Source organism: Peromyscus maniculatus, chromosome 18 (assembly GCF_049852395.1).
Source record: "Peromyscus maniculatus bairdii isolate BWxNUB_F1_BW_parent chromosome 18, HU_Pman_BW_mat_3.1, whole genome shotgun sequence".
NCBI classification, from domain to species: Eukaryota; Metazoa; Chordata; class Mammalia; order Rodentia; family Cricetidae; genus Peromyscus; species Peromyscus maniculatus.
The window spans coordinates 41,102,306-41,119,622 of NC_134869.1; the positions used below are offsets into that span (position 1 = coordinate 41,102,306).

At 43.9% G+C, this 17,317-nt stretch overlaps 1 protein-coding gene across 1 annotated transcript in view; it reads right to left on the reverse strand.

The window, feature by feature from the left end:
• Positions 1–15,993, reverse strand: part of Myrfl (myelin regulatory factor like) — a 111,407-nt gene extending 95,414 nt beyond the window's left edge. Inside the window, exon 1 of the mRNA XM_006988988.4 lies at positions 15,948–15,993. Within this exon, the coding sequence (XP_006989050.1) occupies positions 15,948–15,993 (46 nt within the window). The remainder of the gene's footprint in view (positions 1–15,947) is intronic.
• Between the last annotated feature and the right edge of the window lie 1,324 nt (positions 15,994–17,317).

Below are 17,317 nucleotides of genomic sequence, written 5' to 3' on the forward strand. Positions count from 1 at the left end.
AACAGGCTATCAAATTCACGCTACTTTTAAATTAACAATTGGAAACAGAGGTTAAACCAGAGTCTCTCTCTTTTCTAGGAGTTTGTGAATCCATTCTTCCAGCAGTTTGGGATCCTTACAGCTAGCCCTACTACATAAGAATTACACTGCCATGCTTCATTTTTCTCTTCAGTAAACACATTAACATTAATGTATAATGGAGTAAATCAGGTACTAGAGGGTTAAAACTAAACACAACTGATTGCATGTTAATCAATATTAGTGTTAACCTTAGTTAATAAATGTGGGGAACATAGGCTGACAAGAAATTTAAGTGGTACAGGAAGACAGGAAAATAATATTATTGTTTTATAATGCGAGATTTGATATTATTATTCTCATTTGACCTATTAGAATGTTGAATTTTGCAGACCAGCAAGATGGTTCAATGCAAGCCTGGAAGCCTGAGTTCGACACCCCCAAGAACTCACACAAAGCTGGAGGGAGACAAACACAGTTGTCTACACAAAGCTGTCTTCTGGCCTCCACATACACAGAGTGGCACATGCATCCACATCCACATCATACACACACATGCACGCACGTGTGTGCACACACACACACACATTTAAACACTAGGATATCTGGGCGGGGAAGCCATATGGATACTTAGTGTTCTATAAGCTTACTTAAAAATATAGAAATAATAGCTGGAAAGATGGATCCAAGGTTAAGAGCAGTGGCTGCTCTTCCAGAGGACCTAGTTTTGATTCCTCGCACCTCCAGAGTGGCTCATAACCATCTGTAACTCCAGCTCCAGGGAATACCATGCTCTTTTCTGGCCTCTACAAGCACTTTATGAACATGGTACACATATATACATGCAAGATAAACAGCCATTCACTTAAAATAAAAACAAGATAGATAGAAGACAGACAGACAGATGTTGATAGATAGCTATAGATAGATGATTGATGATTGATAGATAGATAGATAGATGATAGATAGATAGATAGATAGATAGATAGATAGATAGATAGATAGATAGATAGATAGATAGAATAGGTAGATAGATAGATAGATAGATAGATAGATAGATAGATAGATAGATAGATAGATAGATAGATAGATAGATAGATAGATAGATAGAAAGAATAGGATAGATAGATAGATAAATAGATAGATAGATAGATAGATAGATAGATAGATAGATAGATAGATAGATAGATAGATAGATAGATAGATAGATAGATGATAGACAGAATGGAGTTATACCATACAGATGATAATGCTTTCCCAGGAGCCAGAGACTTTCTAACAGAAATCCCAGTGTGAAACACAGAAAGCCTCTCTTTGAGGTCAGGAGAATCCGAGAGATTCCCAAACCATATAGGTGATTCCCACTGCCCTGGGTTGCCTCTCGGAACTTAACTATTACTGAAGATACACACCTCAGACACAGGGCTTGGAGGAACTGAGCTGGGCCCGATCTGGAAGCTTCCTTCTTGAGGACTAGCTCTCAGAGAGAGCTAGGCAGACTGCCAGGGGAGAAAAGCCATCAATAATCCTGCCCAGCTGTGAACCTCTGAACTACAGTAATGAGCAGCCCAGGAAGACAGACTCAGTGGTACAGTGGTGGCACTTTTGCCTTGGGGATAAGCTACCTAATTAAGGTCTGTTCAATAGAGGGAATTCATCTCCGGTACAATAAACCCAGCCAGCTACCCATGGCTGGAGAGATCATAGGACCCAGGGGAAAAATTGCTACCGTAATTTTCCTAAACCAGTGTAATTTCTAACTGCATTCCAAATACTCATCCTTATACCCACAAATAAGTGTAGCTCCCATCCTCGTCAATGAAGTTTCTATCTGCAACAGATGGAGACGATTACAGCTATCCACGACTGATCAGAACGCAGAGAATAAGTGACCACAGAATGCCAAGCCGCAACTGAGACATCCACAATACAATGCCTAACATCCAAGGGTCAGGGGAAATTGTGTCAGTGGAGGCAGGACCACGGTTAGAACCAGAGGACCAGGATGCCTCCTGCTAAAAGTGTCTTCTAGACATGACCGGGAAGCAGCACCCATGAAGTCTCTACACTATGGTTGTAAACAAGACCTACATAATGACAGCTGCCCGTGCAGATGGGGAAAATTTCACAATGATCCACTCACCAGATGAAGAGCTACAAGCAATCAATGGTTGCTGACAGAGGGAGATAATGAAATCACGGATAGGTTTTCCCATCCCAAGTGGTCAGACCTGGATACATGTATATATAATCAACATGAAATGGGCTCAATAAGTGTGTATATACATATATGCATATATATGTATATGTGTGTGGTTATTCTGTTATATTGTGCTTTTATATGTATATACTTATACTTAACATATTTTTCATATTTTATGTAAACTGTGGGTAGATAAGACAGCTCAGGTGCTTGCTTCCAGGCCTGGCGACCTGAGTTTAATCCCCCAGGACTCACATAGTTGTTCTCTGCATTCTCTCTGTGTCCCATGGGCATACACATAATAATTGTAATAAAAATGTTGATTTGTGAGTTGTCTACCTCTCAGAGTTGAGTTAGGGCCAATGGCTGTATAGGGATGAAAGTCTCTGGACTCTACAAACTAGCACAGTGGAAAAACGTGGAAGGGAAACATGGAAGATGGACTGATGGACTGGGAACGAACCGTCAGAGTAAGTACATGTAAAAATGGGTGGCATATAAATCTTTGGGTTTTTTCCACAGAAGTCTATCAAAGAGAGAGAGGAATCCTTGGCATCGTTCTGTAGACCTGACCTTATCACCACGTTCAGTTTTTCAGATCCCCAGGCAGCAAGTAGACGTCTGCCTTGTCTTCCTGTCTGGCAGAGAGCCAGGAGTTCAAATGTTGCTTCAGGCACTCTGGTTAGCACATATGGGTAACATGTGGATACATATAAATATTTACATTTATACATAAATATATATTTATATGTGTGTTAAATGGATAACACCTATGATATGATAAATAAATAATATATTTCTTTTTTGTCTAGATTTCTTATGTTTCCTTTTGTTTGTAGTTGCTTATTTTTGAGATTTTTAAAGTCTCTCTCTTCTGGCCAAACAGGATTAGCCCATTCCTAACAGTCAACGCTTCCTGCCACATTTACACATAAATTCTTCTGAAGACCAATTGCTCTCAGCAACAGAACCTTGACTAGTTGTTACCATAGGGGATTATAAGAGTTTTAGCATCCTTCCTGCCTCTTCCTGCATGGGTGACATTTTAGGGGACTTCTCAGAAGATTTGTTTCAATGCAGCAACTTTCCTAACTCCACAAGGAGAGAAAGAAGATCATTGTTCCCACCCGGGACCTGTAGTACCACACCAAGGATATAAAATGCATCCAAGACAAAGAGCAGCCAGAGTTCAGACGGAGTATCTAGCTTGCTTTGGTGCTGTTTTAGTATGGGTGGATAGAGAAATAACTACATCAACCTTTTAAAGTTTTGTTTTTCATATATGCATTCATGAGCTCTGAAAAATATGCTGTACTGAAGTTCTTTATAACATTTTAAATAGTGGCATATTCCTTTTTTTTTGTTTTTTGTTTTGTTTTGTTTTTTGAGACAGGGTTTCTCTGTGTAGCTTTGGTGCCTTTCCTGGAACTCACTCTGCAGCCCAGGCTGGCCTCGAACTCACAGAGATCCACCTGGCTCTGCCTCCCGAGTGCTGGGATTAAAGGTGTGTGCCACCACTGCCTGGCTCTAATAAGTGGTATATTCTTTGGGGACTTCCAAAGCTTTACCTACTGAAAAACAACAAAAATGATTAAATATTTTGGTCTCATGGAAGGATGTTGATTACACTGGTTGATTATGACTCTTAAAAGTCAGCTTTCCCAAGCCCTGTTGAGTGTGGTTGAATGACCGGAAGCTGTTGGTTATCAAGGTCCACAGGCAGCAAGGCTGTGTGTGCAGGAGCCACGCCTCAGCCTTCCCTCAAGACTCCTGCCAGGTAAAAGCACCTGGTCTCACAATGAGAGCATCTCAGAACGTGGGTAACGTGTCACCTCACCTTAAAATGAACATGCAGCCTCTCAACTCCGGACTTCTTGTAGGGTCACACTCTGTACAATTAGCAGAAGATGCTTTAGCCTGTCTAAGAATGGCAAAATAACAACAATGTGTGCCTCCCGGGCTTGAGTCTATCTCCACATAAAAATGCCAGCTAAACCCTTTAAGAAATGGGATGTTCTGTCCTTTCTAAAATATGCTGATTTCAAGACTAATGTGGAAAAGTTGAACCTTTCGTAGTAAAAGGAAATACTCAGTACTTTGTCCTTTGTTGCTTAGCAACCAAGGGCTATAAATGGATTTTATGATTATAAAGGTTCAATAACTAATGTGAGCATGTGAAAGTTGTAATAACTCCCTGGAGACAGGAGTATTTCCTTGAAAAAAGAAATGTATGAATCTGTGTATAAACTTAGCTTCATTCTTGTCTCAAAATAAATGAAATAAGCACTTTATTTTTTTTCCATAGTTGCAATATAATAAAGATCAATAACTACTATTGATTTCCCCATTTCAGCATGTCAGCACTAATCCTCACAACACTATGAGGTAGGTACTGTTATTCCCATTATGCAAATAGGAAAGAAACCCCCTGACCTAAAAGGTTAAGTCAGTAGCCAAGCTAAGTCAACAACCGAGAAGCAAAAGAGTCAGGGTTCAAAGCCAGGCAGGCACACTTGAAAGTATAGGCTGCTGACAGACTCGTAGGAAATGTATTTCTTAGCTCCCAATACTTAAAGCTTTGAGAGCTTTGGACTGTAAAGGTGACATTAAGGCCACCTACCTGCAAAATAACATGAACATATTTCTTTCCATTGTTCTACATGACGTTTGTTTCTTGTATGGCTCCTACCAGAGTAACAAACACTGGAGTATCATCTTGCTGGTCTTGTCTTCAGTCTGGCTACCCCAGATGCCAAGGTCAAGAGTCAATGTTTACTATTCATCTTCAGGGCAAACCCAGCTGCCTAAATTCCCCTACAGGGTTTTGGTACACGATGAGCAGATTGGTATTGATGGTCTCGTGTTTGTATTAGTGGCTATTTTGTCTTTCTTTAGTTCTGTAGCTACTTGCTCTGTAAGCATAGAAGCATAGTCCATTGCCTTCTAACCATGGCTCTGGAGCTGGACTTTGCTAGGCAGCAGGAAAGTACCAACTACTCATGGTCCACAATAACTTCGCATGCAAACTGTAAAAAAAAAAAAAATCTGGATGCCTTAGCAGGAGCAAGGAGTTCTACAATCACCATTACAGGCATCACCAGCAAGCCGTCAAGAGTCAGACAGACAGACTTCTGTACAAACCCAAGCTCTGATATCTAATAGCACAGTACATATCTTGCATGAATCTGTTCCCTCGATTGTAAAACGGTGGTGATAATGTTACCTGTTCATTGCGTTGGATGTGGTCGGAATTAATACAGGGCTGAGGGTGTAGATCAGTGATAGAGCATTCATCTCTCATGTGTGGGGTCTTGGCTTTGATTCCCAGAACAGCACATTGTACCACAGAATCAAACATTCTCTAAATGACAGTGATTTTTTTTTCTGATCATAGCCTGCTTCAGGAAACTATAAGAATAATTTTTCTTAAAATGAATAATACTGGATATTAACTATATGGCAGGCATGGCATCTGTCGTAGTTTATGATCTGTTGCTATGATGAATGCCATGGCCAAAAGCAACAACGGAGGAAAAGATTTATTTGGCTTACACTTCAGGTCCCAGTCCATCACTGAGGGAGGTCAGGGCAGGAACATAAGCAGAAGCTAAGAGAGAAACCATGGAGGAAACCAGCTTACCGGCTTGCTCCACCTGGTCTGCTCAGCTACCTTTCTTATCCAGCCTGGGCCCACCTGCCCAGGCATGGCACCGCCCAGCTGGGCCCTCCTACATCCATTAGCAGCTAAGAAAATGCCCACAGGTCAATGTGGTGGAGGTAACGCTTCAACTGAGATTCCTTTTCCCCAAGTACGTCCAGGTTTGTGTCAGGTTGACAAAATCACAGTATATGACACACATCTATCAATAATTAAGAAAATGCCCCCACAGACATGACCACAGGCCAATCTGATGGAGGCAGTTCCTCGATTGAGACTCCCTCAAATAACTCTGGGCTGGGTCAAGCAGACAGCTAAAGCTAACTAGGACATATTTTTACATATCTGATCTTATTTATGTCTCAGTCTCTCTTACCATGCATCACACAAGCCCTTCACAGAAGAGGAAAGTGATTCGTTCATCGGCAGCCAGTAAGTGCAAACGTAGCAAAATTTGAACCCAGAACAGTCTAGGAACAAGCCTGCTCCCTAACTGCAATGTAGCTTACTACCACACGCAAGCAGAAAGGTGAGGCTCAAAGTCAACACGTGTGAGTTATAAAGGCATCCAGCTCCAGAGCTGAGGGGAATGGCCTGCTGCAGCTTCAGATGGGAAAGCCACTGCGCTCAGGGAGTCCCACAGTCCTTTCCATACCCCACCCAGACCTGTTACCCAACAGTGTTTTCTAATGCCAGCCCTCTCCTACTCAGGGCCATTCCTTCCGCTCCATCTGATGATTAACATCTCCCAGCAACTCTCAAGAGTTGATCCCAATTCTCAGGCCACCTTATAAGCCCATTTGGGTTTCAGCCTGGACCTCTTAGCCGTGAACTTTGTTTCCGGCCCGCGCCCCCCCCCCCCCCCCCCCCCCGCCAGGTAGCATCTCCACCACATTTCCTACTGAATACCATACCATCTCCATTACCCATCTGCCCCGCAAAGAAGGCCTTTTAAGGAAACAGCATCCATCGTGGAGGGAGAGAGAAAACCAACTCCTGAAAGTTGTCCTCTGACCTCCACATGTGAACTGCAGCCGCTGCATGCCTGCACATACACCATCAGACATACACCACCACACACAATGAAACAAAAACTGTAAAGATAAAATTTCTGGCTAAGTATGTTAGCCCCAGTGATCCCAACACTCAAGAGGCCGAGGCAGACGCTCACGTTTGAGGCCAGCCAGAACTACCTAGTGAGACTCAGACAGAGAGGGGAAGGAGAAAGGGAGACTTCCACACAAAAGGAAGTTGAGCTAAAAGATATTTCTGAGGTTCAAGCAACCCAAATTAATAGATAATTAGGAAGAGTCATTAAGAGTTACAGCCCTGCTTCCAGGTTGAGAGGTACTCATTTGAATGGGAGCCCCTCCAGCCTTCAAGTGTGACCGTGTGATAGCCTTGAGGAGGCCATAAGGAGGCCAGGAGGGCTTTATCCTTCAGGATGGGATTAAGACTTTTTTATTATTATTTTTATGTTTTGGTTTATTATGGGTGTTTTGACTGCATGTATGTCTGTATACCACTTGCATGCCTGGTGCCCATGAGAGACAGAAGAGGGCATCGCACTCAATGGAACCGTAGTTACAGATGACTGTGAGCCAGCCAATCATGTGGATGCTGGGAATCGAACCCAATCCTCTAGAGAAGCATTCAGGGTTCTTAACCGCTAAGCTATTGTTCCAGCCGAGGTATCAACACTCCTGATGGAAAGGTCTCATGCAGCCTTCATCCAGCTTCCTCTCTTATCCCTCTGCCTTCTGCCATGTGAGGACACAAGAAAGCCCTCACCAGACAAGAGATGCCAGGTCCTTCATCCCTAGGCTGTCGAGCCTCCAGAACTGTGAGACATGAATGCCCATCCTTCAAAAGTGTCCCAGTCTCCAGTGTTGTGTTATCACACATGGAGCGGCGCAAGGTTGTTAGAACCTGAAGAGCACGCAGGAGTCAGTGCAGCATGGATGAGAAGCAGGGGAGGTCAGGATTGTATGTGAACATTCAGGAGCTGTAAGCACAGGTCTGGAGCTTGTCAACAGCTTGGGCTGTGCTGATAAGTGGGAAGCCCTGGGTAAGCTTGTGATGCTCAAATAGCTGTGCTTTGGAAGCAGGTGTCTGGAGCAGACACAGGATGGGGTGAGGGTGGCTTCAGGGGAGTGAGAAGAACAAGCCCGATGAGAGCCATGGATGTAACTAGGAGAGTGACACATGGGTAAACAGAAGGGGACAGTGGCAAGGGCAGGCAACTCTCAGAGGACCCGAGGTGAAGACTTCCAATGGGCTCTAGCAATGGAAGAAATTTCAGAATAAATGGGTGCAGGAAGCCAGATCACAGTGCACGAAAAAGTGCAGACAGTGGGTGTTTATGAGAGACTGGTGATGAAAATGGAAGAGGCAGGTGGATGTCTGGAAGTAGAGATAGGATGGGAAGAAGGAATCTGGACCAACCAGATAGCTCATCACTTGTTACCAGGCCTAACAACCTGCATTCTTTCTATCCCTGGGACCCACATAGTGGAGGAGAGAATCGACCTGCCAAGTCCTCCAATCTCTACATGAATGCTGTGGCAAGCTCCCACATATAGATAAATAGATGGATAAATGGGTACACAGGTAGATGATAGCTAGATAGCTAGATAGCTAGATAGCTAGATAGATAGATAGATAGATAGATAGATAGATAGATAGATAGATAGATAGATGATAGATAGATAGATAGATAGATAGATAGATAGATAGATAGATAGATAGATAGATAGATAGATAGATGACAGATAAGTCCTCCAATCTCTACATGAATGCTGTGGCATGCTCCCACATTAGATAGATGGATAAATGGATAGACAGATAGATGATAGATACTTAGATAGATAGATGATGGACAAATGATGATGATAGATTTAGATAGACAAATAAATAGATCACAGATACACAGACAGACAGATAGACAGATTGTGGTGGTTTGAAAGAAAATGGCCCCAAAAGGGAGTGGCACTATTAGGAGGTGTGGCCTTGTTCGAGTAGGTGTGGTCTTGTTGGAGGAAGTGTGTCACTGTGGAGGTGGGCTTTGAGGTCTCAGATATGCTCAAGTCATGCCCAGAGAGACAGACCACTTCCTGTTGCCTTTGGATCAAGATGTAAGGACTCTCAGCTCCAGCCCTGTGACTACCTGCGTGCTGTCTTGCTTCCCACCATGACAGTAATGGACTCAACCTCTGAACTGTAACCCTGCAACAGTCTGAGTGACACCTAACCCCTTTTGTGTCTGGGCTCTTGAGCACCTGGTGACCAGCTGGGGACTTTCTTGTAAATACGACCATTCACAAATGCACATTTCCACCCCAGCTCACGGAGTCCTTGTAAAAAACAACCATTCACAAATGCACACTTCCACCCAAGCTCATGGGGTTCAACCCTACATGGGACTGTATCCCAGGCTCTGGACTTGGAGCAACTTTTTCTAGGTCAAAGAAATGCAAGTCAATAGGGGACAGCTCGAAGGATGAAGGTCACTGATATTTAGAGCAGTGGTTCTCAACCTTCCTAACCCTGCGACCCTTTAATACAGTTCCTCATGGTGTGGTGACCCCCCAACCTTAAAATTATTTTCAATGCTACCTCATAACTGTAATTTTGCTACTGTTGTGAATCTTAATGTAAGTATTTTTGGAGATAGAGGGTTGGTAAAGAGGTCGGGACCCACGGGTTGAGAACAACTGATTTAGAGTAAAATAATCCTCCCCAACACCCAAACTTTATAGCAGGTCATCTGATAATACCCACGTGCCAACAATTCCACTTATGGAGATGCATCTAAAGCAAATGACTGAGGATCAAGAGAATTTTCATTTTTATAGAAGGTTAGGACTTAGAACAAGCCTCCACGTATAACAAGAAACAGTTGAACTATGGATCATCTCAAACAACGGTGGTTTTCTCACTCACGTGTGCCTCAGGCCTGCAAGTGAGAAAAGTCATTTCCTTGTTCTTTGTTTCTGTTTCCAGAATTCTCCATTCTTCATGGGTCCAGGTCACGTGTCACATGGCACATGACTATTCTACCTCCTGTTAGTGGCATCAGCCGAATTCTGACTTGTTTTCCTTTTCTTTGGAGAGTTTCTGCTTTCTCCCTTTCTCTCTCCAGCACCATAATTGCTGATGGCTTCAACATCACCCCACAGTGCCCCAACCCTCAGGAGTCTAAAGCAACTCACCCCTAGCTGTTCTCCAGCTGTTCTCACCTCCAGCTGTTCCCACCTCCAGCTGTTCTCACCTCCAGCTGTTCTCACCTCCAGCTGTTCTTACTCCTAGCTGTTCTCACATCCAGCAGTTCCCACCTCTAGCTGTTCTCACCTCCAGCTGTTCTCACCTCCAGCTGTTCTCACCTCCAGCTGTCCTCACCTCTAGCCGTTCTCACCTCCAGCTGTTCTCACATCCAGCAGTTCCCACCTCTAGCTGTTCTCACCTCTAGCCGTTCTCACCTCCAGCTGTTCTCACCTCAATGAAGCTATATCTTCTCATGACCCTGTCAAGATATCAGTATCGCCCCTAGCTGGAGCCTGAGCAGTGACCCCTGTGGCCACTTGCTGTCTGGACTGCCCTGAAGCAAGATATTTAACGTCAGTCTTACGTTTCACAGAGGAGAAGAAAAGATGGGCTGGCGCCTCTGTAAGTAGAAAAAATGGAAAACTCTAAAAATAAGCATAGCAAAAACCACTGACTCCTTTGCACCAGGCATAATAATGCTGCACAACCACAAATGGAGATAATATGATTACCTCTATTTTACAAGTTGGGAAACACAAGGCCTGAGAGGGTTTACTCATCCCTGGTCCTAGAAATAGCACATTGCAAAACCACGACTCTCAACCAGGATGACTGACTCAAAGTCCAGGGTCTTAATGATCGTCCCATTCTCAGCACATAAATGCTCAACAAATAACAGCTATTATTACTAATTAGGTTGCAGGCTAGGGGTTGGCAAACATTTGCTGTGCAGAGCCAGATGGTAAATATTTTAGGTTTTACAGCCCATATGGTCTCTGTTGAAAGCACTCCGTTCCGCCGTCAGAGCATCAAAGCAGCTGTAGGCAGCCCGGCCGTGATTAGGTGTGTTCTGCTAAACTTGATTGGCATTCCCCGGCTTCCAGTCAGATGTGGACTCTAGGTCATAGCTTGCGGACCTCTGCTGCAGATCAGCAAGAATAATTGAGGCTAAGCACAGCGCACTCTGTATTCCATACGAGAGAGTTAAAGAGCAAAGTAATATAACTCTCTGCTGTTTGTTTAAAATATACAAAAGGCTGGATTTGGTGTGGGATTCCAACTCAGGCACTTGGAGACCTGAAGAGGGAGGATTTTTAGCTGAATGGGCTATAACAAAGTGTTATTTCACAAAACCAAAACCCAAGCCAACACAAAAACACACAGGAGCAACAGAAAGCCTGACAGAGGTAAGCACTGAGTGGCGAGATCATGGAAACAACTGCCTATTTTCTTAGGTTATCTCTATGTTAGTGCCTGGGTGCTGAACAATCCAAGACACAGGGGAGTCTGCCAGACACCCAGGCTTAACTCAGTTGGAAAGAAGACACCAATAACACCAAAGCAGATGATGAAAATCTTCTCTTGGGGTGGGGGGTGTTATCTGGGGGGAGATATTGACAAGCCTAATAGGTTTCAAATGTGTGCAGGTGGCTGAGGTCAGCACTGATCCCCTTGTGTTATATTTTAAGCTCAAAATTGCCTTCACTGGGAGGTCTGTCCTGCATGGCTCATGCCGTCTACATGGTTTCTTACCAACCGCCCATCAGCTAGAAACTTGAGGAGAACTCTTAAATGACTTCCATGATCTGGCTGGTTCTTTCTGTCCTTGACCTGTTCTTGTTCCGTCTCTTGGAAGATCCATGCTGTCTCCACACAGAAATAAAAGTTGTGTTGCAGATAAACAAGCTCTGCCTCCTTAGAGTCACTTCAGATTGGAGGCAGGACCGAGTCTGAAATTCTAGCTTCGGAGATTACGCGAGTCTCCCCTTAACGAAGGTAACCTTCAAGACCCACGGGGTCAAAACAGTCTCACTGTTCCATGGAAGTACTTGGAGCTCATGACCTTACAGAGAGAGGTGGGAGATGGTCTTAGGCCATTTGCCATTTGCTCCTTCTGTACAAGCCCAGATTCTGCTGGGACAGAAGGAAGCAAGCAGAAGGACACTGTTTGCTTGAGACAGAGACAAAGTGGGGATCTCAGTGTGAGAGAAGGAAAATCAAGAAGCTAGCTGATGGTGGAGGTATTCTTTGTCCACGGGAAAGTCTTGCCCAGGGCCAGCGCCAGCACTGGGCAGAGTCTGCCCCGTACACTGCACTCAGCTCTTCCGGGCTTCCGATCCTTCTCTTGAAAAGCCAGAAACATCAGCCAGTCAGAGTTGGTTTCTACGGAGAACTAATACTCAAGGATCACTTAAGACAATTATCACTGTACCTCTGATAATAATGGAATCGAAGTCTTTCCACCAAATGGTGATTTTTTTTTTCCTCTCTTTATTCCATTTGCCAGACCATTTTTTCTGCTACTGGGCAGTTTTTCCTTCTGTCCCTGTATTTGAACTTGCTGATTGCCTCACACAGAGTTGGAATCCCACAACTGTTGGCCGACAGGGACAGGGGGAGGCTCACACTGTCCTTTCATTCATTTGTTGCAGAAATATCCCGACATGACCGCTGTGTGCTGTCCAGTGCAAGCATGGTTTAAGCTTTCTCTCGCCTCTACTCACCAGATCTACCTCACCTCCCTTGCAGCCTTCCTAGATTAGTGTAGATAATGTAGTCATTGTTCTTCTGCTCCAGAGCTGTCTGCATTTTTCTGAAGCATGCATTGCCATGGTGTTCTCAAACAATTTGCTCCTAGCACAGTGGTTCTCAATCTTCCTAATGCTGCGAACCTTATACAGTTCATGTTGTGGTGACCCCCCCCCCACCATAATTTTCGTTGCCACTTCATAACTGTAATTTTGCTAGTGTTGTGGACTGTGACGTAAATATCTGTGTTTTCCGAGGGTCGTAGGCAGAGGAGTCATGACCCACAGTTTGAGACCCACTGGTATAGCAGTTATTTCTCTCTTGCCTGCGTCTCCGCTGCCCTCTTGTGATAATGGCTGCCGGGGGAACTTCAGAAACAGAAAATGGCCAAAGCTTTGTTGATAGCAGCTTTCTAGACAAGCTGTTCCTGATAGTCCCTTGCCTGTGCACAGCTCGGGGTTCTGAAAGCCACCCCCACAGATGTCCACAGGGGAGCTGGAGTTTCAGCAAGCCAGTTTAAAACAAACACCAGCATCAGTATAAACTGTGACTGGCAAAGCCATTTAATTCAAGATTGTATTGTCAACTTAAAGTCTTTGATGCCAAAATCCTTAAAAGGAAAAATGCCTTATTTAGGATAAAAACTCCAGGGTAGAGAGAAAGGTTGCTTTCAAATGTATAACAGAGTGCCAAAAGTTTTATTGGTTTTTCAGACCTTGAGTAAATAAAAAAAAAAAATGCATGCCCTTGTACATGCGCGTGTGCGAACACACACACACACACACACACACACACACACACACACACACACACATTTGGTGGTTAAGGGCACTTGCTGGTCTTGCAGAGGACCTAGGTTCAGTTCTGAGTACCCACGTCGAGTGGGCCACAACCACCTGTAAATCCAGCTCTATAAATTCAATGTCCTCTTCTGACATCTGCAATCACAGGCTCGGATGTGGTGCACATACATACATACATACATACATACATACATGCAAGCAAGCAGGCTCACGCACACATATAAACTAAAAATAAGCACATCTTTAAAAATTACAATTTACATATTAACTAGTACGACAATAGAATGATTTGATATCATTTTAAACAGAAAGGGGGAGGAATTTTTCAGGTTACAAAATCCCTCCCCCCCCCTAAAAATTTTTTAATCATTTTTTAAAAGTGGGTATGACAAATGTATTCAGTGACTAATTGTGTCTAAGTCCTGTTTCACTAATAACCAATGACATGAAATGTAACTGAATACAAATCAAATTTGCATTTGATTCAAAACAGTGAGATAGCCACAGGAATATGGCGGCCACAGCAGGCCTCCTCATTAAAACGCCCTATCTAGTCTTGCTCTTCTAGAGAAGATTTTATTCTTTAAGGTTTAAGGACAGAAAAATCACTAAAATCTGAGGGGAGAGAAAGGGTTCCACACCCTGCTAGCTACCATTAAAGGACCTGAGAGAGATGTGGCATAAAGAGGTGTCTGTTAAATAGGGGGAGGAATTTTAAAAAGTGGCAGCTAGCGGTGATTTCCAGGACTCGCGCCTCTATATTTCCCCAAAGTTTGCCGCCTTTCCTGCTACACGCTCAGAGGAGGAACGCTGGCCATCTACTCTCTGTGCATGAGGAATGGACTCCTTCCCCCTCAGAGAGGTTATACAGGTTAGTTTGAGGCCTAAATAGAAACTGCATTAGTGATAGTGAGGATGATGATGGTGGTGGTGGTGGTGGTGGTGGTGGTGGTGGTGGTGGTGGTGGTGGTGGTGGTGGTGGTGGTGGTGATGAAATACTATGTAGAATAGGTATTCCAATAACTACAGAAAGGATGTATGGAAACAGCATCATAGAGATAACTATGACAAACGGGAACACCAGGCGGATCATGTGAGTCTAAAAGCTCTCCCAGGAAAAGCAGAGACCAGAGACCAGGTTCCCTCGGTTGTAGGAGACAAAGTCTACCTTTCGCGTTTATAGAATGAATCGGTGGTTTCTCTTTTAAAAGTACAGCGGCAGCTGCGCCTTGAAGTGTGTTGTCTACCGCTCAAATGACAGTTCCGTAGTTCATATAACCTCAGAAAACCACAGCAAAACGACATTAGTGTATTGAGCGCGTGACAAACAGGGCCCAGGTGCATGGTGTTCAAACCTGGTCACCGTGGCAGGCAGGATTCCAGGGGACCGAAGGCAAGACCAAAGGAACACAGGAACTCACAGCTTAACTTGACTTTCTTGCCATTTCTGGCAAACTCCAAACCATAGAAGCTCCCTCATTGAGCGGATTCCTCTCGGCTGTGACCTAGAGTCTTTCCACGCCTTCAACACGACCTGTCACTCAAGTGACATTTGTCAGGCTTTAAGACTTATCAACCTTTAAATATCTCTTATTTTTCACACCTTTCACTAAACTAAAAAAAATGCCAATATCACTTCTTTGAGTGTGCTGCTGCCTGCCTTGAGTGAGTTCAGCCTGGACCCCCCCTCAGTGCACCCTCTGTGAAACACCCTGGAACACGTCAGAACTCAGGCACATTTCCCTTCCTGAGGAAGTCTGAGCCACACTAATGTTGACTCTCCCAACCATGCATCATAAAGGGGCAACAGAGGGCAAGGTCTTCCTAACATATTCAAAAGACCCACTGTTAGCAGAATATCCTCCCAATGAAATATGGACAAGCGCACCGCCATCTTGGGTTTTGAGAAGAGAGAAGCCTGCGTGACCATGCTGGTGTCGGTCAATCCCACCAGGGAGAAGAGAAACTCAACCGCAAAACCAAATGATCATCCAGCTACATGCTTTTAAAGTGTGAATAAGCAGAAAGAGGGGAGCAGGAAGTAGCTGTTCTTTGCTGTTTTAGGTTGATTTGAAATTAATTATACTAAATTATACATCTTAATTAAAATCTTACTTTTTTATTACACGATAGAGTCGTTTTAGAGAGAGGACCAATCTGGCACTTTTAAAACATAAAGGATTAGAAGGAATGAGCCCTCATTCAAGACACAGACGGGTGATAATGCAAGTGCTCTCCTGACTCATTAATAACCGAGCTATGGAAGATGGAATCCTGTATTTAAAAAGCCATTACCCACATCACTGACTTTTGCTATCAATGAAGTGAATAAAGCCTGTACTTCCAACTCAGGGGTTATCTGATAGCATTCTTCCAACGGCAAAGCCTAAGTGAACGCTGCGAGCCAGAGAGAGAGTGAAAGTGAGCAGACATTGCTCAGAAGTAGAAAGCATGGCGGCCACCGAACTCTTACCTTCAAAGAACTGCTGTAGGGCTTCGTTTTCATCTAGCACATCCATGCTGCTGTTTCCTCTTCAACCAACGGCTGGCAGACCTCTGGAAGGAAGTGTTGTCCTCGGGGACTCAAAGCCTATGAATACACTCCTCAGATAGCTCCATATTCTTTTCATGGACGTGAAACATTTCTTCAACCATCAACTCATTGAGCCTGTAAAGATGGCTAAGTTCTCAAATGTGATTGTAAGACAAAAGGGTGTGCGACCACACAGGTGAAAAAAAAAATCACGAAGAGGGAAGTAGAGACAAATCCATCCCTCTTAGTCCAGGAACTGTTTCTACTTTGCCTCTGGTCTTTGTTTGAAGGACCTTTGTCCTTAGTGGCATATGTAATTACATAAATGGGCAATAAATGCCCAGCCTTATCTCCTATGTGTCCCGTACACACTGTTTCCATCTTCACCTTCATCAAGCAGATCCATTGGGCCACCAAGAAAAGATACAGTCATTTTCCTTAACCTCAGAAGGGGCACACATCAATATAATCATTTTCATAGGTGGCCAAAAAAGACTGGGTTATTTCAAAGGCTTGGTGAGAACAAAAAGAAGTCGTTCAATATTTTCAAATGTAGGGTGGAAAATTACATTCCTCAGAACACACTTAGTCTACGTCTTCAAAAAATCTATATATTTTTAAAGGTATAGACCAAGAATGAAAGTCCCTCTATATTACACACACACGGAGCATTATTTACTTGTCTCTTGATTTCCTGTAGCAAGCTCAGCTTCACCCAGGTCAACTGAAAGAAAATATGGAAAATTAGTGCAATCATCCTGCTCAGTCATTCAAGGTTTTGTGATGGAATGCACGCGCACATGACTGGGCTAGTCATAGGCTTTGTCTCCTTGCATGGCACCCATAGTCCATGGGTGCTTCTCTTTGTTCCTCCCTTCACGCATGTTTTAAAGACCACTGCGCACCTATCAACCTGCTGCCCGAGGCGGAAGCTAAAACACTTGTGCAGATATCTGTTAATCCCCCAGCGCTCCCACACCCACAGCTGACCTCTCTCCTGCACCATATTACTGCTTTGTGGTTTAAAATTTTTAGTTATGGGGCTGGGGAGATGGCTCAGTGGTTAAGAGCACTGATTGCTCTTCAAGAGGTCCTGAGCTCAATTCCCAGCAACCACATGGTGGCTCACAACCATCTGTAATAAGATCTGGCGCCCTCTTCTGGCGTGTAGGCATACATGCAGACAGAACGCTGTATACATAATAAATAAATCTTTAAAAAAAAATTTAGTTACACAGACCCCTATACTGCCGACCTTTATGAGAAAAGGAGTATGCTATATGTAGTTTTTTGACTGTCGCCTTTTCATT